A 25,028-nucleotide genomic window follows, 5' to 3' on the forward strand; every position below is an offset into this window, starting at 1 on the left:
ATCAGAAGAAAGGAACTTCTTCCCGCCTGGAAGGCGCTGTTAGGATTAGGAGGAAGAAGCTGACCGATGACCAGGCCGAATCCTGTGTTTGAATGGAATTTATGCATCATGCATGAAGTGTATGAATATGCAACAGGCTGTTGTTTTTAAGGGTTAATCCTTTGTTAACAGGGGTCCTTTTTCGGGCTTGTGCTGCCCAGAAAAAGGTACCCGGACGTCCGTAACTCTTTGTTTTTATTGTCTCATATTGTCTTATTTCAAATTGTCTAAATTATTATTACTCTAATTGTATTACTATTTTTATAGCTATTTTATTACTATTAAATATTTAAAAATTTAAAAAAACGAGTGATTGGTGTTTTTCACACATTTTAACATCTCATTTGGGGGCACTAGCAGAGATGAGAACAGCTCAAAGCACGTGTCTGCTTCAGTTACAAAGCGAATGGCCCCGCCGCGGCATCTGCCCGCTGCCAACAGCCCGGCTGGCACGGCGCAGCACCGTCCCCCGCAGACATCGAGCTGGCCTGCAAGGGACCTGCAGAGACGGCAGCGCTGCCTCCTGTGAGGCTTCTCCTCCATCCTCTGGCACGTGTGACCAGCCACGCCTGGGCTCTGCTCCGGGACGGGATACACGGGTCTGTGCCCTAAGGTGACGCGGCTACCGGCCGCCCTGGAACGCGGGTGCCCCGAAAGGGTTACGCGGCGGGCTCCGCCCTTCCTGTACATCGCTGTCCTCCTGGATGACCTTCCCGGCAGCCCTTGCTGGCTCTGCCCCAATCAAACAAAGACGACAGGAGGTTTTCAAACAGCCGCTTCCCTGAAAGTTGGTTGCGGTAGAGCTGGGCTGTGCTGGCACCTGACTGGTCCCGGCCACCGGAGAACGCGGCAGCGAGTTGGTGCCGTCGCCTGAGAAGACCCCGGCAGCCGTCGGGAGTCCCTGTACGTGGGTGCTCTGCCCATTTGCTTCTGTGCGTTGAGCTGGTTTGGGTGCTGGGAGTGAAGTGGGGAAGGATAAGAGGAACTCCCGGCAGTGGTGCGAGCACAGGGAGGGTGCAGCACGCAGGTCTCCGGGGCCCGCGGCCGTGCGGAGGCTGGTGCGGTGCTGAGGTTCGGTGTCAGAGCTGGGAGTGGCATGCCCGATCTGAAGTGCTGTCCTCCAGACGCTTCTTGAACTCAGAAGCCTGTGCAGCAATTTTCCAGCGAAGTGCAGATTTCTTTAAATACTGCTCATGTGTTGGTGGACGAGCAGGAGATGAAATAACAGAGCTGTGTGAGTGCTGCTTTTGGCTCTTACTTCAGTGCTTTTCTGTCCCTTCCCTCCTGCACTCCCAGGCTACTGCTGAGGGCAGGCCATTTACAGCGATCTCCCCAGGTGAACTGCTCTGCTCCGGTGCCAGTGGGGTTGGGGCTAATTGTCTCTAAACGCTGCCTGAGGCCGAGGGGGCTTGTCCTGTGTGTTGCGTCGACTTGCAACTGGCGCTTCATTTGTCCTTCTTATTAATTGGCTTTGGGTTGTGGTAGCGACTACAGAGAGCTCTCCTTGAGACCCCGGAAATCCAGGTGATCAGTGGGTCATTCTGCCCACAGCAACACTGGCATTCCTTTGTCGTGGTGAGGTGTGAGCACCCTGTACCAGGCATTGCTTAGCATTTGTGGGGATTGCACTGCAGCACTGGCTCAGCCCACAGCCTCTGGATGCAGGTGTTTCCCCTGTGCTGGGAGATCTTTGGTCTGCCTCCTGTTCAGTCTGCCACTCCCGCACTTCTATGAGAGTAGGGGTAGATGTATGTGTGGCTCCAGAGGATACAGTCTGTGTGGCTTCCTTAGGGTACAGGGTGGAGCATTTGTCTTCTGAGGACTTGGAAACTTTTCATCCAAATGTGTAGAAACAGCCTTAATTGTTATTGCAGTGAGTTGAGAGAGTTTCCAATGACTGCATTTTTGAGTAACTACATAGATTTGGAACAACAAAAATAGGAGATTTTGGGATTTCTCTCTAATCTGCAGAAGGGTGTGAATTTAGCAATTTAGTTGAAATAGGTCTACTAAGCCATCTGCCATAATTTCTGAACAACTGGCCCTCTCTTGATGTCTAAGGCTATTCTTGCAGTGCACACTGGTATCTAGGCCATGAACAGGTTTAAAATTTCATGACTGTCTGCCCCTGCATGTGTCAGTGCATACATTTGTATATTTCAGGGCTTTTGGCTTAAAAACTGTGCCTTGATGCTCATTTTTCTGCAACACTCGTCTGTCCTGATGCTGTAGGAATATACCTGCTCAATGCTAAACTTAGGCAAACGTCCTGGTTTCACCACAAGGAATAAATACTATGTTACACTTTGCAGTGATTTATTTGTTTCTTATTCAGGCATGTGAAAGACTAGAAATTCAAGGTGTGCTGGTGGCATAGCCAGTGTAGCTCTCTCTCTGCTGGAAGGGCTGTGTCAGTGGAGGGCAGTAACTCAAAGTACATAATACTTTACAGAGAGGCACAGGTAAAGGCAGGACAGTGAGATACTTGGTATTTATTGTTCTTGTCTGAATACCAAAGTTCACCTTGATTAATTTGTTTAGTGTGAGGACAAAGATAGATTTTGGAGCCAGAATGTGAAATCTAGCCTGCTCCTCTCCCACAGGCCTCCACGTGCTCAGTGAAAGTGTCTTGTTCCTTCAAGCTGTGCTTCCACAGTTCTTAATATCATGTGTGAATGCTCCGAATAATTTCTTGATACATACCCGACCTTTACCAGACACAGCATCACAACCATGCTGAGTTTGTCAGAAAAAAATGTTGAGGGTGACCTCTGGGTTTTGGGCTGTGGGAGAGTTGATCCAGTGCAAAGCCTTTTGTTCAAGGCTATCAGAGTGTGATTTTATACAGTGTCTCTGCTCTGTGGTGTATGGCCTGGGACCCTTTCACTAGTAAGGGAGGATTTTCCAGTATTCCCAATGCTGTTCCCTTTCTCCCCTCAAAGGTGAGGTAACAGTACTAACAACACTAATACAGTATTACCCTGTGTTCTTAAACATCCCAACACTCCTCTTTATCTTTCCACCATATCTCTATACCCTATTTCCCAATGAACTCCAGGCTTTAGTAGCATTGTCTGAGGCAAAGGCAAACTATGTGTACCATTGTACTCACAGTTTTTGGTTTTTTTTGCAACCCCCAAAACTAAAAACCTTGTGGAGATCCATCTTTCTTCAGTCTTCACATTCTGCACATCTTAGGGTATAACCATAAATTTTAATGTTTTCCATATGAGGATCTGATTTTTAAAGTGTGGCCAGGCAGGGTTAGCTCCTCAACTGCTCTGAAAGCACAGCTTAAACAAATGAAGCAGTTGTCAGAGCAGGTGATAGAGCAAACCAAGCTATGGGCTCTAAACAGCTCACTTCAAATCCTGGGCCAGACCCAACCCTTTCCCTCTGCCATTCTGATGTCTGAAGTACAACTTGATTAAAATCTTCTTCTGAGGTTATCCCTTCAGAGGGGAGCCAGCATGGTTCAGGTAGCAGCAGCATCATCTGACCCATCACCTTTTGATAAAACCTGTAACAGAGCTGCTCCTTCACCAGTTTTACAAAGAAAGGGTAAGGTACACAGGTAAGGTGGGATGCTGCCTCACTACACTCAGTGCTGTTTAGATAATGTTATTGCTTCCATAAGGCTTGGCAAATCCCACAGAACAGTGGCACTGAGTAAAATTGCAGCCTAGGAGAAATGACCATTTTTCCCTGGCACTGAACTTTCTGCTTCGGCAACATTTCAGCATTGGGCACCTAATACTGTTCATCTTTTCCCGGGCTAAGTTCCACTGAACCACCTTGGCCAGCTCATTGCCATTCTTGGGGCTGTCCTATGCAGGGACAGGAGCTGGACAAAGAACTGTCCAGCTCCTGGTTCCTGTGCCAGGCAGGCTCTGTAACAGGACACGGAGGGCAGGAAGCCCAGTGGAGGATTGTCCTCCCCATGGACACATGACTGTTTTCAGAGCACAGTTCTCTGCAGGGTGAGGATTTGGGCATCCCTAGCAGACTCACTCCTTCCACAATTCCTTTGCTCTACTTGATACATTTCTTGCTGTCTGAATCTATATCTGAATCCCATGTAAACCAGCACTATCTTCCCTGTGCTGCTGGGAATGTTTATAATAAGTATTTTCCCCTCCAAGCTGATGCAGAGTGAAAAAGGACTCATCTTGCCAGGTTTTGCAGCAGCTATTCAGAACACTACAGGAAAGCAACAAAACTAAACAAGATGGATGAGTGTCCCTCCCCAGCTGCTTGCAGCTGCTTCAGCTTCCCAGGCTGTGCTGGGGGTCTGAGAAGGACGTCTGGAAACCAGACACAAAGGAAAGTAAGACAAGTGAAACAAGTGACAAGACAAGAGAACCTTGTCAAGCTGTTCCTAATCACAAGGCCCAGATCTGACAGATTTGGCTTGTGTCTCCTTACGAGGTCCATGAGGATCAGTGTAGACAAAAGGTCCCTTTTGGCAACACTGAATCCATTGTGAAGGAGGTAAACTGTTTCCCATGCCTTGGTAAACCGACCTTGTAGTGTACAATGAGCATTGAAAGAAGAGACATAACCACATCCAACTTTGTTCTTCATGATCTGACATGGACCTGTGAAAAACACCAATCACTTGGTTTTTTAAATTTTTAAATATTTAATAGTAATAAAATAGCTATAAAAATAGTAATACAATTAGAGTAATAATAATTTAGACAATTTGAAATAAGACAATATGAGACAATAAAAACAAAGAGTTACGGACGTCCGGGTACCTTTTTCTGGGCAGCACAAGCCCGAAAAAGGACCCCTGTTAACAAAGGATTAACCCTTAAAAACAACAGCCTGTTGCATATTCATACACATCATGCATGATGCATAAATTCCATTCAAACACAGGATTCGGCCTGGTCATCGGTCAGCTTCTTCCTCCTAATCCTAACAGCGCCTTCCAGGCGGGAAGAAGTTCCTTTCTTCTGATAAGGGAGCAATAAATTCTTTTTCTCTGAAAGATTTAGGTGTCCTGTGGCTGCTATCTCTCTGCAAATCCTTTCTTTTTTTAAAAAAGGTATCCTACATAGCATAGTTTCTATTTTAACAATTTTTATAACCTAAAACTATATTTCACACTCTACTGAAGAGAATTAATACAGCGTTACTTTCTAACACAACACATATAATATTCATTTCAATATTTGCAAAGAGCCAATCATAAAATATGCATTTTTCACAATCCCCACTCTTATTCTTTGTAAAAATTTGGTTTGAGCAATATTTCTTGTCTACTTGCATCTTCTGGACTCTGCTGGCAAAATAAAATAGAGGATTACACAAGGAAGAAATATCAAGACAGTTGAAAAATCCTAATTTCTTCTAATACATTTTCCACCAGCTAGGTTTTAGCATTGTTTTCTAATTTTTGGATTGGTACCTGTGTTATTATATGTATTTTTTTTTCTTTGATTCCTTTTGCTTGTTTCTAGAATGACTTTTCTGCGATCATCAATTTTCAACACTCTGATATATTAAGCTTTCCACAAACACCCCCTTCTTTAACCAATAAATAGTCCAAAGCCAACCTATTTTGGTACACTACAGTTTTTGTTTGGCTTTGCTGACTTGATATTAACTCTAATGCCTTGGTGGCTTTATTTGATATCATTTCTATAACTGCTTTGAGTCTTGTTATACTACTCAACATATAATCTGAGGTCAATACAGAGTTAAATTGCTGTGCCGGTTTTACTTTTTTGTTTACTATTTGTTTTTGTTTTGTTTTGTTTTGTTTTTTACCGAATCTTGAGCCTTATCTTTAAATGTAAAACAAATCCATCTCTCTCCTTTTGGACATTCAATTTCAAATCTATTACCACTTTTTCCTAAGTTTCTGGTAATCCAGTAATTTTCTCCATTTTGCGTACAGGTTCTTAATTTGGATGGGTTATAACAGTGGCTGTTGACATAGGCATGTGTAATAAAAGAGGAACTTTGGTTTCTTTCTATGTGATGCTTTCGGTAGCATTTGTGATACAATCTTGCTGGTATCCTGAATGGGATAAGACAACAAATGAGTGCCAGAAACAGGAATAACAGAGGTCCAGTATGGCTTATACTCCCACCTCCCATGCCTGTGAGGTTGCAACCCACAGCAGGTGTCTTTGAATCTTCCTGGTGGCGAAATACAGAGGCTAATCTGGTCTTGCCCTCTATTTTCTTGTCACTTTCTCTTAACTAATTTCCAGGCAAATTGTTTTTGACACCCCTAACTGTGGTTTCCCACTGTTCCTCAGGCATCTCTTATTCAACAGGCACTAATAATTCCCATCCATAAAACAAAGTTATTACTTTAACACTTCTTGCAATAAGAGCATAAATTTTGTGAACTACAATACTAATTATTCCCACAATTCAAGCATTCACTTATAACCCAGGTAGCATGTCCAATATTGGGATGAATCAAATAAAGTTTACAGTATGATACTGATGGAAGTCGTACTTCCCCTTCTTCCCTGTACAATTCATGGGCTAAGATCAGAATACAAAAAAAGTCTTGACCCCTCTGTCTGAAGTATTCCTCCCCAGGCAGATGTTTTATTCAGGCAGTGCTCAGAACCCCTGATATAAGCATTGCCTCATTTATAATTAGGTGTTACTCTTTGTACATTTCTTGGATCAAATGATCATTTGGATCATTTCTTTTATAATTATCAATTTGATAATTATAAAAGAAAGACAATACTGCATTAAATTTTACCATTCTTTTCTTCCAAACTTTCTCTTAGCTAAAAGTTTCTCCACAGCAGCCTCTTCTTATATCCAATTGTGCTAATAGCTGCAGAGGCAAATTCTTCTTTCTGTGAGTTACAGTTAGTTAAATAAGAAAGGCCAGACCAATTTGAGATGTATCACATCTATTGCTTTTTACTTTTTGGGCGACATTTAATTGTTTGAACCTTACAAACCCATTCTTCAGAAAAAAAACCCCAACTTCTTCTTTTTAACAGCAAACAAAACAAACAAAAAAACCTTCTTACTTAAGAAAAACAAACCACTTTGTGAGGTTTGGAGAGTCAGCAATCTCTGCTTTGATTTTATCTTTTAGTGCTAGCCCCCTCCCCCTCTTCTCACAGCCTTGCTGTCCATGCTGTTCTTCCCCCACTTCTGCCACTTCGCTGCAGGGCCGGAGCAGGGGAGAGCAGCCTCGGGCATGAGGACCCCGGCGGCATGCCTCGGGTCTCTTTTGCCCCCTTTCTCTGTCTCTCTCTCTCTCTCTCTTTCGACCCACTTACCGGGGCCGACGCTGCCATCCTAGACTCGGGACCCCAAAAGTCTGGGAGCCACCCCGGCAATTCTGCCATTGAGTCAGCCCCGCTCCTGGCCGGCAAACCCTGTGTCATCTGCTCCCTGTGTCATCTGCTCCCAGCACCGACGCCGGGTCACCTCCATGGATCGGTCTCTTCTGCAGCTCGCGAGACCCTGCCGCTCGTAGGGAGCAGTCAGACACCTCCCAGCCTTGGTAACCCCAAAACTTGGCGTCCTCAGGTGCTCCTGACATTCTTTTTCTTTCTATAGTCAACTTATCCTCTTTTCCCTTCGAGGAGGGCCCGTTCTGCTAAACCCTTTCCGGACCCCAGTTCAGCACTGAATAACCTCCTAACAACCATGTGTTAAGTCACTTCCCTGCCTTTCATGCAAAAAACCCGCATTCACACTTCTGCTCTCTTCCAGCACCAAGATGCTATCATTCCACATTCCATCATCCCAGAGTTTGCTAACCACCCTCCTACTTTAACTTCTCCCTTTCTTCTCTTCTTACTTTTTTTTTTTTTTTGATTCAACTCACCTCCGATGGTACAAGGTGCACCCGACTAATTTACTTCCAAAAGTAAGCTTACAACTTTCTTTTACTAGGATTGCAGTAGCTGTTATAACTTAAATACATACTGGCTGGCTGTGGCTTACTGGGTCTAACATCTTTGATATATAAGCTACCTATGGGATCCTCCAAATACCCCTTTTATTTATTTATTAAAATGTGTGACCTCAGACAAAGTCAAAGGAGCATTTACAAACCCTGCTCCGCCCCCTCCTATGGGAACCTCTCTTAATGGAAATAGAGCAATCCCGTTATCCCATTCTTTTTGGATTTTTACCTTCTATAGCCTTTCTCCTGTATTTTTAGAAAGAATCAGGAGAGGGCTTTATTTTAACTGAACTTTTAGTGTTTCGATAGGTGATTCCTTTAGAGAGTTCCCCTGACCAGCTGGAGCTGAGGTTACAAGGGAACGGAGCTCGGGGCAGGACGGGTGGGACTCGGCACAGCACCGAGTCTCGGTCCTCCCAAGGCGGGGTCTGCGGGCGGGATCGCCCGAGGGGCGTTCGGGTGCAGCCCGAGCTGGAGCGCGGATTGTCCCGCAGGGCCAATGGTGGCTGAGCCGGCAGAGACAAAGCCGGCGAGGGACCCCGGCTGCAGCGGCGGTAGGCGGCCAGAGTCAGGGCAGCCGGGGATGGGACAGACGGGGCAGCCGGGGATGGGACAGACGGGGCAGCCGGGGATGGGACAGACGGGGCAGCGGGGATGGGACAGACGGGGCAGCCGGGGATGGGACAGACGGGGCACACGGACTGTGCCGGAGCCGGCACAGGGGCTGGGAGGGGTGGTGCAGCCGCGAACGAGTGGGGAAACAAATGGGATGGATGAGGTAATCTTTTGTTCCCAGCCTTTTTCTTTCACCGTTTCTCTTTTATTACTCTTTAAAGATGTTATTTTCTTACAATCTTCCCCCCCCCCCAGCATGTGGTATATTCCTTTTCTTCTGGATTAAACGGGTTGTTACAAATAAATCCAGAGTTTAACGAAGCTAAACTTCCTGCTTAGATACTTTGAAATGGTCGACGAACTAACTCACGACCTTCTCATGTTGTTTTTCTCAACACCTTTTTATTTATTTCTTTTTTTTTTTTTTTTTTTTTGCTTCCCTAAACTTTGGAATTTCCAGTTTTTCCTCATTTGGAGTTAATATTAACTCTTTCAGCTCTATTTTCTGCTGCATCTTTAGCTTCCTGATTTGCCAAAATATTTCCTCCTATTTCTAGGGTCTTTACCTTTTGGTGTCCCTTAATATGTACTATAGCTATCTCTCTTAGGTAATTTCTCTTAAGGTATGTGCTGCTCTAAAGGCATACCTTGAATCAATATAATTCCTTTTTTTTGTGTTAGATATTCTAGTGCTCTTTTTAAAGTATTTAATTCACAAGACTTGAGCCTTCTAGTTTAAAGTTAATTGGTTAATTTTCCCTTTTACTATAGCTTGCATGTTTCTCTCATCAACTTCTGCATTCCCTGTATTTTGCAAGGAGTTGTATTTCTGTTTGCTAACCTAACTCCCAAAGGCCTATCTTGGGGTATCTCTTCTAGTATGCTTTTAGTCCCCTTTTTCCTCTATCCAACTTATTGGTTTTCTGTTCCATTTTCAAGATCTTATATATTCATCCCCTGCCTGTTTCTCACTTTCACTAACAGCTTAAATACCACTTTTCTTTTAATCACTTACAACCAAAACAAACCATTTTCCCACACTACTTTTCAATACAATACACCTCCCCAAAAGGAGGGTAAAATGCACAGTCCACATTTCCCATATTTTCATCCATCCATATTCACTCACTTTTATTTCTCATTCACCCTCACACATTCCTTCACACCCTCAAGACACAAAGTGGATTCTTATCACCAAAAATTCACGGGTCCCTGTGCCCCTCCCTTCGCCTTGGGGTTGGCCTCCAGGTCTCAGTATCTCCAGGCCTCCTGGAAGGGCCCTGACTCTGGTCGCCTCCGGTTCCCGTTCACCTGTGAGGCTGTCTACATGTCACTCACACTCTTCAGCTATGGCCCCCTCACATGCCCGAAGACCAATAGCCTGGTCTGCAGGTCACACACGCCCTTCGGCCACAGAGTCCCCACCTGCCCGAGGACACTAGCCTGGTTTGCTGGCCAACTGCCCCCCACCCGCCTGGGAAGTTGAGGCTTTTTGTGTGACTCACCCTCACACACAGAACAAGACAACAATAAGGTACCTTTTACTTTCACATCACCTATTACAAATTTAGGTGCTTCTGGCCAGTCCCAGTGCCATTGGATATCCCTTCATCCAGCTGTGTTGTCCAACCCCAGATCCTGTTGGGTATTTTCCCTCAATCCAGCTGTGTTGTTCAACCCCAGATGCTCTCGGGCATTTTCTGTCCCTTAACCCAGCGGTGTGGTACAACTACAGATGCTGGGCATTTATTTTGGCTGTGTTGTCCAACCCCAGATGTTCTTAGGGCAGTTTTTTTTTTTTTTATCCCTCAATCGAGCTGTGTTGTCCAACCCCGGATGCTGTTGTGCAAAATTTTCACCCCTCAATCTAGCTGTGTGGTCCAACCTGGATGCTCTTGGGTATATCCTCACTCTGGCAAAATTCTGCTCAACCCTGCTCTTGGATGCTATTGGAATTTAAATCCCTCAACCCAGCAGGTTTTTTAGGGGCCCCTCCTGTCCCGTTTCCTAGTGGATTGGGCTAGGAAACCTTGCTCCCTACTTCCGAGGGGTCCAACCCCTCCCTGAGACCCAGTCCCAGTTACTCCGGGGGATTCTTTCACTCCTCTTATCACTCACTTCGTCTCTTTACTGGCCGCTTTCCTCGTGGAAAGTCGGAAACGCAGCATGGGAGACTCTGCACTCACTTGGCAGGTCTGGGACAACCAGCCCGCCTCTCATTCACACACATTCATCTCCCCCACTGCCACCCCGAGAAATACTTACCAATCCCTTTTCCTTCCCGGGTTCTTCATGCGCACTACTGGTCTTAGGGGCCAATTACCGCGGTTGTAGGGAGCCTTTTTCCCTTCTCTTTGTTTTATTGCCTCCTTTTGTCCACCGATCTAACCTGCGTTTGTCAGTCACCCCAGGGGGAACAGAGTGAGGGAGCCTAATCGGGCAAGGTGTGCCTCCCCACTCTGACTGTCCTAAAGCACCACCAGCGAGGTGTGTTAACCATCCTCTGCTACCAATTGTGAAAAACACCAATCACTTGTTTTTTTAAATTTTTAAATATTTAATAGTAATAAAATAGCTATAAAAATAGTAGTACAATTAGAGTAATAATAATTTAGGCAATTTGAAATAAGACAATATGAGACAATAAAAACAAAAAGTTACGGACGTCCGGGTACCTTTTTCTGGGCAGCACAAGCCCGAAAAAGGACCCCTGTTAACAAGGGATTAACTCTTAAAAACAACAGCCTGTTGCATATTCATACACTTCATGCATGATGCATAAATTCCATTCAAACACAGGATTCGGCCTGGTCATCGGTCAACTTCTTCCTCCTAATCCTAACAGCGCCTTCCAGGCGGGAAGAAGTTCCTTTCTTCTGATAAGGGAGCAATAAATTCTTTTTCTCTGAAAGATTTAGGTGTCCTGTGGCTGCTATCTCTCTGCAAATCCTTTCTTTTTTAAAAAAAAGGTATCCTACATAGCATAGTTTCTATTTTAACAATTTTTATAACCTAAAACTATATTTCACACACTACTGAAGAGAATTAATACAGCGTTACTTTCTAACACAACACATATAATATTCATTTCAATATTTGCAAAGAGCCAATCGTAAAATATGCATTTTTCACAGACCTTCTTGAGGCAGGAGTATTTTGCACTCTGTGCAGCACAGCAAGCCCTTAAGCTCAACATGCTTTGGGATGTTAACAACATGAAGTGTCTGTTTTCAATTGCTGAGACCAGACAATGAGCTGTATCTTCTTGCTCTGCATCTCCCTTCATGCTCCCTTGTGGGTCACAGCTTTTGCTTCTCTCCTTCCTCCCCTTCAATCACATCTGTTATCAGCATCAGCAGTTTGTCTCTCTGGTGAAACCTGTTGGTCCACCTCTGTACCTGCTGCCTCATGACTTTGCTGCTCCTGATATAGTGGATGGGAGCTTGTTGCTCTGATTAAGACCATCTGTACCTAAATGCCTGCACATCTCCAAGGCTGTTCCATCTCATGGGCCAGACTGGCCACAGGCATGCTGTGGTGTAGCTGAAACAGCCATTGAGAAAACAGCCCCAGGGTAGCACAGCGACCTACCTGTGCCATGTCTGAGTGATTAACTCTTCCTTGCTTCACCTCAGCATGAACTCTAGAAGCAGCTTTGCTTGTACCTCCCAAGGATAAAAACTGCCTGTGTCCAAGAGCAGCTGTGAGAAAAAAGGGAGAAGTTAATCTTCCCAGACATGAGTCAGCTCCATGGTCACACAACTGATGTTTCACACTTGGGGAATTTGGCAGTCAAAGCCAGGTAATCAGGGCTTCAGAAGAACTGTGGGAGAGACAGGTGGCAGTGGCTGGGGTGGATGTGCGTGCAGGCCGGTGAGGGAGCTCTACCCCAAGGACTTGCAGGATGGGGAGGTCCTCTCTCTCAGGTTCACCTGGAGTGGGGGCTTGCACAAGCACAGGAACAAGTTGTGCAGAGGAAGAGCCTGCTTGGCTTAAGGCTAGTGGTTACATCACTTGACTTGTAGGAAGACTGAATTCATGCTCTTCCTCTTTTTTAGACCTTAAATCCACTCTGCTCTGAAAGGAAGCCTGGAGCATGCTGTCTTCTTTCTCCTCCTCTCTTGAGGCTATTTCATTCTGTATGTAGTATTATCTGGGCCAGAGTGCAGGGGAACTAAGGAAACAATTGTGGTGATGGGAAGGCTGCTCCAGGCTCTAGGCTGTGTTTCTGTGGATATACTGCATGCAGAGTTATGGAATAGAGCATTATCAGCAGTAATACCGGGGTAAAGGGCCTTTCTCAGCTACAACTAAGTACATAAAGACTTCAGGCATTGCAAGCATTCAGTAGCTGCTGAAGAAAGGGTGGCTAATATGAAATTTGGACAGATACCTAAATTGCCAGGCTGGAGTAAAATTCCTGTTGGAAGTGTGGTGGTGTAACAAGGCAAATGTGTATGTCCAGCTGGCTGTGTAAGGTCTCAGAAGCCAACCCACTAAAGGGAAAAACTTGTAGACTGTGGTGCTGCATGGCAGCCCTGTCTGATTGGAACTAATTAAACAGAGTGATCCAGTCACTGCATCTTCCCCTGGAATCCTCATCCCACTGCAAAACACAAGGGGGGTGGGGGGAAGACACTTTCACACCATGAGAAGCCATTGCAGCTTGCAGGAGAATAATCTCTGGCTGCAGAATCTGGGTTTGCCAAAGGACTTGCAGCTGTGGCTGGAACACAGTGTGACAGCCAGGGAGGCAGAGGCAAGCAGGATTTCAGAACAGGGGACTTTTATTGCCCACACTCAACTAATGGCACCTGGTCTTTGCATGGAAATGCTGGCCAAGCGAACTTTGTGGTGCTGCTCTATTTTAGAAATAGCAAAGGTTGAGTCAGTCCAGATGAAACTGTTTCAGGATTTTCTGGAGGAGATGAACCGTCTCTGTATTCCTGACATCCACAGAAAGGGAAAGTTTTAGAGGCAGAGGGTGAGCCCACACAATTGCTGTGAATTTTCTTACACAGATGTGCTCCCTTTTCATATCCTCCTGCAAAACCACCACTGGAATTAATTTTTCCCAAGTGGTGTAAGAAACCATTAGAGGAAACATATCACTCCCAGCCTGGCCCTGGAAAGCAAAGGGAACCTCATCAGTCACAGGTCTAGGAAAATCCTTGAATCTTTCCCTCTCATTGAATTGTTTTTTGGTTTTCCTTGTGCAAAAATTATTGGAGAGTAACAAACAACTTGAAGGCCAGGTGAGTGTAAAGATCTTATCTCTTTTGTGAATGTGTAAGTTGATAAAGTGTGTGCATAGCACAGGCTGCAGCTTCCTGGGGACAATACCCTCTGGAGAGGGAGAAAGAGGAGAAGGTGATGGACTCAGCGTGGAAATGGGGAGCACATTTAGTACAGGAAAACTGTGAGTTTGCAGCAAGGCCTGGATAAATAAAGTTATAAGTAGGGATGGAGCCAGGCCAGGTTGTTGCAAGGGCTGACTGTGGGATCTTATGAGTAGGCCTTCCACTAGTTGAAGGGAGCGTATAAGGAACATGAAGAGATACTTTTTGCAAGGCCATCTAGAGATAGGACAAGGGGAAATGGCTTCAAACTGTCAGAGAGTAGGTTTAGATTAAATATTAGGAAGAAAGTCTTCCCTGTGAGGGGGGTGAGGCCCTGGCACAGGTTGCCCAGGGAAGCTGTGGCTGCCCCTGGAAGTGTTCAAGGCGAGGTGGACGTGGCTTGGATGAACCTGGGATAGTGGAAGGTGTCCCTGCCCATGGCAGGGGAGTGGAACAAGATGAGCTTTAAGGTCCCTTTCTACCCAAAGCATTCTGGATTCCTCTAATCAGGAGAGATAATGAGGTGCTGGAGTGAGTCCAGAGAATGGCAGTGAAGCTGGGGAAGGGTCTAGAGGGTTAATCTTACGAGGAATGCCTGAGGGAGCTGGGGTTGTTTAGCCCGGAGAAAAACAGGCTCAGGGGAACCTCATCACTCCATACAACTACCTGAAAGGCTTCTTCTCCCAGGGAACTAGTGACAGGACAAGCACATAGCTTCAGGCTGAGCCAGGGTAGGAGTCTGGTTGGACGTCAGGAAAAATGTCTAATTTCTTCACAGGAAGGGTTGTCAGGCATTGGAATAGGCTGCCCAAGGACATGATGGAGTCACCATCCCTGGAGGTGTTTAAGAAAAGATTGGATGTGGCACTTAGTGCCATGGTCTAATTGACAAGGTGTTGATCAGTCAAAGGTTGCACTCAGAAGTCTTTTCCAACCTAGTTGATTTCTGTGATTCTGTGATCTTGGAGGAAGTTGCTGGAATACTGTGTTTTATGGAATAGACTCATGTTGCTTTCAGTGGTAACCCTTTTCCCCTACTTGACGGGGGCTGTTGTGCACTTTGTCCACCCTCAAGGTGTAAATGAGCAGGGTTGGAGCTGGTTTTTGACTTGCACTTATGTCTGCACTTGCCTCTTGCATCTCCTGCTCACCTGCTGGATTCTGACCCCCAGCCTGCTTTGCAGTGTCTTCTCTGAAATGACTTTTCAGGTCTTGGTCTACCTCTATTTACCTCAGTAAATAGATTTTTTTAAACCCCTGCTGAAGAGGCAAGTGCTGTTCTTGAAGGGGAAGGAGCTTGGGTGAAGCCTTGACTATTGATAGTATCTCCATGGAGCTGCTGTCCATAGCCATGCTCTACTGCCCTGAAGCCATCCTGGCCAAACTCCTCATCCTTATGCTCCTCCAACAAATGGAGGGTTCTGAGGGAATACTGTGAATTGGGAATGCTGAGCTTATGTGGGGTGAGCAGGGCAGGGATGGTCTGTGTCTCCCATGAACTTTTCCCCAAGCCCAGGAAAGCAGGGCAGGGTGGTGGGACCTCAGTTGAGGGCTGGGAAGGGGCTGAAAGGGATGAGCATGTGATGAAGGAGGGATTTGGGACATGGGGATGGTACACAGAGAGGAACACCTTCAGTGGAGAGGAAGCTGGAGAAGATGCCTTGTGGAGTTGGTGCTCCTCCAAGGTGGTCTCCTCATCTTCCCTGTGAAGGCTGTGTGAAGGCTGCAGACATGGCTGTTGGCTTTCCTGGCATTTATGTAAATGATGTTTCTGTCACCAGCTGCTCAAATACTCCAGTGTCCTCTGGCCATGTCTGGAGACACTGTGGGAGGAGGGCAGAGTATATTGCCAGGGCTCAAACACCTCATACCTGTAGCTTTAAGGTGGTGGTCTCTTTGGACCATCTTCCTTTGATGTGGGGAAGGTTGAGAATTTCTGACCTTTTGCTCTTGCTCTGCAATTGTACTGTCCACATCCAAGGATGTCTGTTTTCCAATATCCACTGCCCCAGCTCTTATCTACAAGGTCCCTAATGCACACAAGCAGGGCATGGGGTGGCCTCTAGACATAAACAGAGCTGGATCAAAGTAGAGCATATATCTCTGGAGCTAATGTGTCTTCCTTTTGCCATGGAACAAGTAAGATGCAGGGGGGCAAAACTCCTCTATCAAATTGACTACATTTCTCCCTGAGGCTGATGTCCAGTAGTCTCTGTGCCTTCTTGGCCAACATAACACATTACTGTGTTTTTTAAGATCCACATGTACCTTGGGAAATGTGGTTTGGAAAAGGTTCCTATATCATATCTGCTTGGCAGCAGCCACTTGAGGTAGTCTCTAATCAGAAGTGTTTTGCTGCCTTTTGGGAATTCCTGTAAAATATTTATTTTAGTGAAGTGAAACCTAAAAGTATGTCTTTTAGCAGCTGCAGCACAGAGGGTCCAAGAAATGCCTGCAGATTAAGGAATTTGGTAGAAAGTGGAAAATACTCTCCACCATAGTTGTGCAGACAGTGATACAGGCAGGTAACTGGTGTGAGAGGGGAAGCACAGGAAGTGCAGCCATTATATTTATAGTTGTAACTTCTTTATGAGTGTATCAGTAGTTTCATTTGCTTCTCCCAAAGGTACAGGACGGTGTCATCTCCAGACCCAAGGGCAGGCTCTGCAGCACCAGCAGTTCCCACACGGACTTTCTACAGTTCTGCTTGCTGTGATCTTCTGGGCCACCAGAGAAACACAATGGAGTCCTGCCAGCCTCATGCAATGAACCGTCACTTGCCAGGACTCTCTCCAGGCTTCCTGAGACACTGAGTTGCTGCTTGAGGCCCTGACTGCTTCTGATTCCTCACTGTACTGCTGGCAGGGTGGGATTGATGTCCAGATTGGGACATTGGGCAGAGCCAAGCCCATCACCATCCTCTGTGCCCTTGGCAGACTGGGGGACCAAGCTGGATCCCTCCCTCTAAAGGGGCTGCAAGTGAGCAAGGGACAGGCTTGGGGCTGTCCATATTCACTCTGGTGGGAAGAGCCACCTCCTTCACCCTTTCCACTTGGGAACCGTGTCACTGCTGGAGATGGCACCACATGGACACAGAGCAAGGGCCAGCAGCCTGGCAGCAAGGCACTAGCTGAGCCTGAGCACCATCACAGGGCACAGAGCTGCCTGGGGGTGCCAGCATCCCCACCACGGACGCACCCCAATGATGTAGGTGCCAGGCGTGGGAGGAGTCCCGGCAGGATGGGCCGGCTGGATGACCATGCCAAGAGGAGGATCGTGGAGCTGCGCAGGGCTGGGCTGAGCTTCCGCAAGATCAAGAAGGTGCTGGAGCTGGATGACATCCGGGTGACGCCGCAAGCTGTGTACCTCTTCCTCAAGAGGAAGAATGTGGAGCAGGGCTCAGAGGCAGCTGGCTGGGATGGGGACCAGCCCTGGCCCCTGCTGCAGGGGCATGAGGCTGAGCCCCCCAGGCTGCTGGGCACCCGGCATCCTGCACTGCCCACCGGGGATCCTGTGGGCAGCCAGGACAACAAGGAAGGCATCCAGATTGTCAGTGTGGCCTCACTCTGCAAGGACGGTGGGCAGCTTGGGGACACTTTGGCTATGGGGCTGGCCTCTGGGAATGGTAAGCCCTGGCCCCACTGGGGTTTACCATGGCCACTTCCTGGCACTGCGGGGCTCATGAAAGGTCCCTGTTCCCCACTGGAGACCCCCCAAGGGTCTTTTTTTGAGGTGTTTCTCTCTCTGTTGTTGTAGGTGATGACAGCTCCACAGGCACAGCCCTGGCTCCAGGGACTGCTCTGAGGGGGCTTGCACCCCTGCCCCAGCCACTGCCCAGCCGAGGGCAGCTGGTCACACCCCCTACCCAGAACTCAGCTCTGATAATGAAAAAGAAGACAGTGGACAGGGCTATCCTCCTGCAGAAAAAGGTAGGATGGCAGGGTGGGAGAGTCCATGTGCTCCAGCGAAGAGCTGCTGTCATCTGGTCAGCCCTGCACAGAACCCTGTGGTGGGGCAGGCTTCTAAGGGTGAAAGGCTCCCAGAGTGCCCCCAACCTCTGCTAGCTGCACTCCCCAGCATTGCTAACCCTGGCACTTGGAAAATATATCTAGGAAGCCCCTCTGGGTGGGGGTGAGACCATGCGCCCACCCACCTCCAGCCAGCACTCACTGCTGGCCATGGAGATCCCAGTCACACTAGACTTGGCCTCCAGCTGGCAGCTCCAAAACCTGTTTTTAAGGCTTGGTGCCACTACCATCTCAGGAGGTTCTACCAGCCACCCAAGGCTATAAAGCAAAATCCAGGGTATGTTGTTTCTGTCCATGCAGAGAGCAAAGCCTGGCATCACATGTGCAGCCCCGCTGCTGTACATCAGCACTCATCCAGGATGGATCAGCATGTGCTAACAACGTGGTGCACCACGGGCTCCGATGGACCAGCAGCTTAGGGGCTGGGTGGTGCTGAAGAGCAGCACATGGTGAGGTCTAGAGGTCTGCAGCAAGGTGATGCCTTTCTCTGAGAGCTCCTCTCTGAGCTTTGTACCTAAGTGCAGAATAAATCCCATGTTAAATGCCATTCAACAGGCAGCTGATAATATTTCACATTCTCTTCTCTCCTGCCTCCCACTATTCCAGGTCAAAGATGCCAGCACTCAGACTGCCTTGCCAAACTCTGTGGGTCCAGGAAATCACAGTCTTACTTGCAGCGGACCAGTGCCCCCCAGTGCTCCCAGCTGCCCTGCCATCACCGAGAAGCTGAATGCTGTACAGATGGAGGTGCAGAAGCTGAGCCAGGCCCTGCACGTGGTGCTGGAGCGGCAGTGCCGCCTGGAGCGCCAGCAGGAGCACCAGCAGCGGCTGCAGCAGGAGGTGCTGATGACACTGCAGCAGCTCAGCTCCACCGTGAGCCACGGCACTGTGCCAGCCACCCAGCCATGTGGCCCCTTCAGCAGCATGGCTGAGCCCTCGCCCAGCATGCCAAACTTCAGCCAGTTCAAGATGGAGCTGATCTGAGCTCCCACAAGGCCTGTGTGTGCCAGCAGTACTGTGCTAATGGAGCCAGGAGGAAGAACCATCTCTCAGAGGCTGCCCAAGGATTACATGCAGCACCCAGCAGATAAGGTCCCTGGTGCCTCATGTTCCCAGCCCTGCTGACTGGAAGGGGCTGCCTGGCACAAGAGGCTGGACAGTGGAAGGCTGAGGCCTTGCTGCTCCTGTGCTGCTGATCCTGGCTGGCACTGGAGCTGGCTGGGGCCCATGGACCTCAGGAGAAGGCAGTTGCCTGCAAGGAGAAGATGCTGCTAACCTGGACACAGCAGGGAGGTGGGATTCTCAAGGATACAAGAGGCTTCCTTCTCATAAGGGTCAATGCCATCATGATCAATCTTGCCCTCCCCTCCACAGAAGCTTGTTCAGTTAAAATCTGTCTACGCCACGGTTCAGAACCAGTGTGGGATCAGAATCTGTGTATTCCCTACCCCTCACCCGGCCAGTGAGGAGGCTGGATCTGTCTGGGTCACTACCACAATGCATGGAACTGCACAGGGTGCAGAAACCCGTGAGGTGAGACCAGCATTCCACACACAGTGTTGTTGGAGCCTGGTATCAGCTGCTGCACCATTAGGGGTAGATCACACTTGCAGGAAACAATATTTTACTGAGCAGATTCCACCCTCCTCACCCCATAAACCCAGCAGATCTGGAGTCTGGTACTACTGCTGCCCACTGTCTGGCAAATATGGGCAGGACCATACCAGAAAGAGTTGCACCTGGGCAGGCTGCTGGTGGTGCAGTGCTGCTCTAGCAGAGCAGGTCATGATGCTGAGAACCCCCTTGCCTAGACCAGAAGGGCACAGAGGAGGCTGATGGGCCCTCACTGAGCAGTGGAGTCCAGAAGGACCGGAGACTGGCCTTGCCTGCCAGCACAAAGGTCTGATGGGAGTGGCCTTGGCTCAGCACCCAGTTGTGAATCCCAAGAGGAGGCAGAACACGTGTCCTTCCTCAGCATCAGCCAAGCAGTCTTCTGTCTATGTGGGCACCACACTTGGCACAGCCTGTGCCTATGAGAAGTCCACAGCCTGTTTCTGAGGTCTCTTAGAGTCCAAGGTCAAAATTAAGAAGGGTAAAAACCAATTGAGGTGTTTGTACATAGACGCACACACAGAGCTATACACGCATGCACAGATGTAGATGCATGTGGCAGGTCTGGGCAGCAGCCCCAGTGCCTGGGGAAGCTGGACACCTGCTCTGCTGTCCCAAGACACATTGCTGGCCCCAGGGCTGTCAGATCCAGCTGTTCCCAGGAGAATTAGAAGTCTGCTGTCATCTGCCTGCGGTCATTCATTTGGATCTTGGTGTAATTTTGGGGATGCCTGAAAAGCAACAGATGAAGAAAAACACATGATCAGTTGCTCTGTTCTTTTGCACAAGGCAGCTATTCTGCACCTCAGGTTTGAAAAGAAGAGGCTGGATGACCAGCACTCAGCAGACAGTTCCCTAATGTCTCTGTTACTGTTTCGGAGAAAAAGAGGAGCAGAACAACTGCTATTCCCTGGCACATGTACTTAAAACCACGCTGGTTTCTGGAAGAGCTTCCCGAAATCTGTCTTGGGCTATTTCTTAAATTATTAAAAAAAACCCAACCAAACAAACAAAAAATTATATATATATATACTGGGTTTTTTAGTCCCCAAATGTATTCTAAGAACTTTCCTAATTTCTAACTCTTGCACATCAGCACATCCAGTGCTAAAAAAACCCAGCAAAAATTAATAAATCACTTGGGTTGGTTAAATAGCCTATCCACTGTAACATTTATTTCAGACAGATGTACAGCCTGAGTGTTCAGCTGCTGTTTGCCTCCTGACCACATTAGGGAACACCAAGTTAGTATCTAATGTGGTGTCATGTTATAACATGGAAGGTGTTTCCCACCAAGGTAATCCTAAGGTGTCTCTTATTTCCATCCTGCTCCAAGGAAGAGCTCTTCCCTGTGGCCACAGCATCATCTGTTGTGTGCCACATGCCTTCAGCTTTCTGCTCTCCCACCACAGCTTGTTGTCAGTACTACTGATGGCCCTTGTACTGTACCTGCTGACATTCCCAGCATCATCCTGGATTTACTGGTGTTATCTCAGCCTCCTGCAGAACCTGCAGTCTGCTCTGTCAGAAGCAGAGGCTTCGTGAAATGGAGGGGACTTCACTGCAAGAATGAGAAGCAGAATGTTGAACAGTCTGAAGGCATGGTAGGTGTCCAGCTGAGTAAAGGAGCAGGTCTCTGTACAGCAGTTAGAGAGGAGGCCCTGCAGAAGGAGAGGATGGGGGATACACAGCAGATGCAACAGTGGTTTCTCACCTTTTGATGAAATAAAAAGCCAGGCCAAAAAAACAATAACATAGCAGGAGAGATCCCATAACAAACAGGGAAGTTTCCCAGCCCTGGAAGGAAGCTTGAGGGAGCAAAGGCAGAGAACAGGCATTACAGCCATGACCTTTCCCAGCACAGGGGGGGCCTAGGAGGTCATGCAGAGTCACAGAATAGGTTGGACTGGGCCAGGTTGGGTTGGGTTGAGTTCAAAGGAACCTTTAAAGGCCATCTAGTCCAATCCCCTGCCATGGACAGGAACATCTTCCACTATCCTAGGTTGCTTCAAGCCCTACACAGCCTGGTGTGGAACACTTTCAGGGATGGGGCAGCCACAGTTTCTCTGGGCAACAACAGGCTGGGCTGTCTCAGCTTCCCACTATTTTCCCCCTGCTACAGTCCTTGTGACATCCCACCTCTAGACAGTTCCAGCCTGGGTGCCAGTAGCTGCTCCCAGCAATTGAGCCTCTGTGAGAGCAACAGGTTCAAAAGCAAGAGCCTCTCCACTGAAGCCCAGTGGCTTGCCCACATGTGCCCTTTCCTGTGGAGATGTCACCTGACACTGGTCCCAGCCTCGCTCTCTTTGCTAGAAGCAGAGTTCCTCCTACTTACCACCACTGTGTGACATGAATGGTGTATTTTTGGGGGTGATACACTCAGGACTGGTTTTCAGAACTCTCCCATCTGTGGAGAAGGGATGGGGGCTGGCCAGGAATCCCTGGAGACAGGTTTTGATGGACTGCTCCTGCTCTGGCTGGGAAGCCGACACCTGGCCCCAGACCTTCACCAGTGAGCCCACACGTCATGTTAAGCTCTGCCAAGAAACAACAGTGTAATTTGGGTGGTCAGAAACCCTCTGGTGTCAGGGATCACACTGCTCCCATGACTTTGTGCCCTCCGGCTCCCATGCTCTTCACCTTTCTCTCCCCGCACTGCCCTGAAATCATGCTGCCATGCTGCATCACAGGTAACCTGAGCACATGCTCAACCTTTCTTTTGGTGACAAAAGGGACTTGGGGTTGTCACCCCATCCAACAGAATACTTTTTACTACACTCTGTACTTCTACCCACTGCTCAGAATTGACTGAAATTGTTCAACTGGTCAAAAGGCATTTGGGTTAGGGAGACAGAGCATGGCAGTTAAGTCTTCTCGTCCTTACAAGAGCCAAAACCCAGAAAACATTTTTCCTATCCCTTAAAAGCTGTAGTCCCTAAGGCTTCCAGAAGTGACTATTTGGTCTGGGTACTTGGAATAAATGTAGGAGTTGAGAACCAGATTCCTCTGGACTGCAAACGCTGTTTGCTTTGTGGGTTTAGGTTTGTCTGGCAGACACCACAAGGATCAGCAGAGACTGCCATTCCTCATGGGGCCCTCCAGCTTGGCCTCACGAGCAGCTCAGGTCAGACTGTCTCCTGCTCCCCTCACTGAAATCCCAGTGCCCACCACTGTTCCTCAAGGTGCCCTCACTCCAGTGCCAGCCTGCAGGTTTGGCTGGAACAGGGGTTGTCCTGCTGAGGCAGCTGTGGATGAGCAATTACAAAGGAAGAGGGCACTTGAACTGGGCAGGAGGAGATGGGTACCAGTCTTGCAGGTAGAGGTCAGAGACACTGCAGGAGCACTCCTCCAAGGAGTTCACCAAGACCCTCTCCAAACTTTCCAGCATCCTCCTGTGGTGCAGGGACCCCATAGAACAGTCTAGGGGAAGAGGATATGTGGTTTTCCTGGGTGCAGTTCAGGACTGCTAGTAAGCTCCTGGCTATGTGCCCCTTCCAAAACACTTGGCATCATCCTATCCTCCTCTGCCTCTGCCTCCCACTCTCCTCTGCCGTCTCCTGCCAGGTGAGTCTTTACTTCTGGTCTTCTATCACTGCACACCAGCTTGTCTCCTTTGGCAGCCTCCCAGGGAAGTGGGGAAGAGGCAAGTCCCACATCTCACCACAAGGGCCAGTATGGAGCAGTCTCTCATGCTGGCATAGGAAGGAGAGACCCACTCTTGCCCCTCTCAGGAGGATGGAAAAGGAATTTCCATTTTGCCAGATCTTGGCATGCTGATCCAGGTGTGGTCTTTGCAGAGGGTGGACACCCTCCTGTACATTTCCTTGCTGACTCTGGGTCAGCACTGAGACACAGGAATTGGTTTCCACAGATGGGCTGAGATTGGAGGGTGTGCTGGCAGTTTCCCTGACTGTGCCCTCACCACAAGAGACTTCGAGCAGGGGGTTCCTCCCACTGCTGCAAGTCTAACCCTGCAGAAAGAAATCCTGATCAGGGCTCAGCCCAGCCTGAGCAGAGACAACTCAAATGAGATATGTGGCCACCTTCAGATCACAGAATCATCACAGAATGATTTGGGTTGAAAGGGACTTTGAAGCTCATCTTGTCCCACCCACTGCCATGGGCAGGGACACCTTCCACTATCCCAGGTTCCTCCAAGCCCCTCCAACCTGGCCTTGGACACTTCCAGGGATGGGGCTGCCACAGCTTCTCTGGGCAGCCTGTTTCAAGTCCATACAAGCCCATGCTGGAGCTGTAGGTGCAGGGGTTCTCTTGTGCTGGCAGCCCAACATGCACACATTGGTGTGTGCACCAATTCTCTCCCAGTATGTCCCCTTTCCCAGCAGCAGGCTGTCCAACAGCCCCTCTCCCACACCATGGAAAGCTGAGGTCAGCCCCCATTCTAGCCTGCCTCCACCAGCCTGGTGGGATGTCCCGCTCCCCTCCCTGGTGTGAGGAAGCAGAGGGAGCCATCCGTGGCACAGCCATCCTAGGGGCAGCTGTTCCACAGCCCGAGAGGGTTTCAAGAGAGCAAACTGCAGTGTTGTGCTGGCACTGCCACAATGGCTCAGGACACAGGGCTGTCCCCAGAAGAGTTAAAACTCACTGACATGTCACACACCTTTCTTCCCACCTCTAAATCCCACCCTGGGCCCCAGTTCCCGGTGCTGGATGATGGAGAGTTGGCGGGAGCTGGAGCTGAAACTGAAGCTGGAGCTGAAACCAGCTTTCACAGAGCCATCGTAGAAATGGGTACAGCCTACTCCTCCAGTTGGAGGATATGTGAGCTTGGCTAGAGCAAACTTACTTGGTCTGACCGGCTTCTGCAGGAGTAAGATTGCTGCCTCATTACAGCCAGACTCCCACACCTAAGAGTTTGTCCTCCAGGATAGCGTTTTCCAAGCTACACAATACCTGCCCCTGCATTTCATTAACCTATTGCTCCCTCTTCACACCAGGAACTTTCCTAGAGAAGTAACCTCACCTGTCACCCTTGCAGGGCACAGTGTAAGATGGCCCAAGGAAGCTCAAGTGTCCTCCAGCTGTGCCAGGCTCACAGGTATAGACCAAGGCAACCACCAAGTTCTCTGGCATTGCCTTCCCACTAGCAGGAATCCCACTGGTGCTGTACACAGTTATAGTGCTGGACCCTTTACTAGTAACAGAGATGTTCTCGGAGGTCAGGTTTGTCCCATCTGGAAATGTCAGGGAAATAGATGAGATTAATATCTAGATAGTGTTAGGCTGAACTTTGAACCTGACAGGACAAACTGGCAACAAGGAAGACTCTGAGAAATGAGAAACACAGTAATGGTCATAACTGGGGTCAAGTAAAGCTTCACAGAAGCTGCTTGTTCTGAACATGTTTCCAAAAAGATCAAGGTTCCTCTGAGATGCAGTTGTCTTCATGCAGCCCAGACAGAAATTAGGATGAACATGAGTAAGAATGCAAATGTGTTAAGGTGAACAAGATAAAGGAATGTGCTG

The 25,028-nt window shown here is 48.3% G+C and overlaps 1 protein-coding gene across 3 annotated transcripts; it reads left to right on the forward strand.

The window, feature by feature from the left end:
- The first annotated feature begins 756 nt into the window (after positions 1–756).
- LOC108962331 (uncharacterized) lies at positions 757–22,542 on the forward strand. 3 transcript variants are annotated; one of them, XM_050979888.1, is made up of 4 exons: positions 757–971; positions 16,529–17,527; positions 17,659–17,831; positions 18,537–22,542. In XM_050979888.1, exons 2-4 carry the CDS (start codon positions 17,143–17,145, stop codon positions 18,912–18,914), a joined length of 936 nt encoding a protein of 311 aa, XP_050835845.1. In that variant the 5' UTR covers positions 757–971; positions 16,529–17,142; the 3' UTR covers positions 18,915–22,542. The 3 variants fall into 3 exon arrangements, with proteins under 3 accessions (XP_050835845.1, XP_030085737.1, XP_050835846.1); XM_030229877.2 differs by having other exon boundaries at positions 757–942; XM_050979889.1 differs by lacking the exon at positions 757–971 and adding an exon at positions 8,372–8,502.
- Positions 22,543–25,028: the final 2,486 nt, after the last annotated feature.

The sequence above is a fragment of the Serinus canaria genome, chromosome 14 (assembly GCF_022539315.1).
Source record: "Serinus canaria isolate serCan28SL12 chromosome 14, serCan2020, whole genome shotgun sequence".
NCBI classification, from domain to species: Eukaryota; Metazoa; Chordata; class Aves; order Passeriformes; family Fringillidae; genus Serinus; species Serinus canaria.

Coding starts and splice junctions, on each gene's coding strand:
- LOC108962331 (XM_050979888.1), top strand. CDS start 17,143: ATGGGCCGGCTGGATGACCATGCCAAGAGGAGGATCGTGGAGCTGCGC. Junction 17,528..17,658: donor GGGGCTGGCCTCTGGGAATG/GTAAGCCCTGGC, acceptor CTGTTGTTGTAG/GTGATGACAGCTCCACAGGC. Junction 17,832..18,536: donor CTATCCTCCTGCAGAAAAAG/GTAGGATGGCAG, acceptor CCACTATTCCAG/GTCAAAGATGCCAGCACTCA.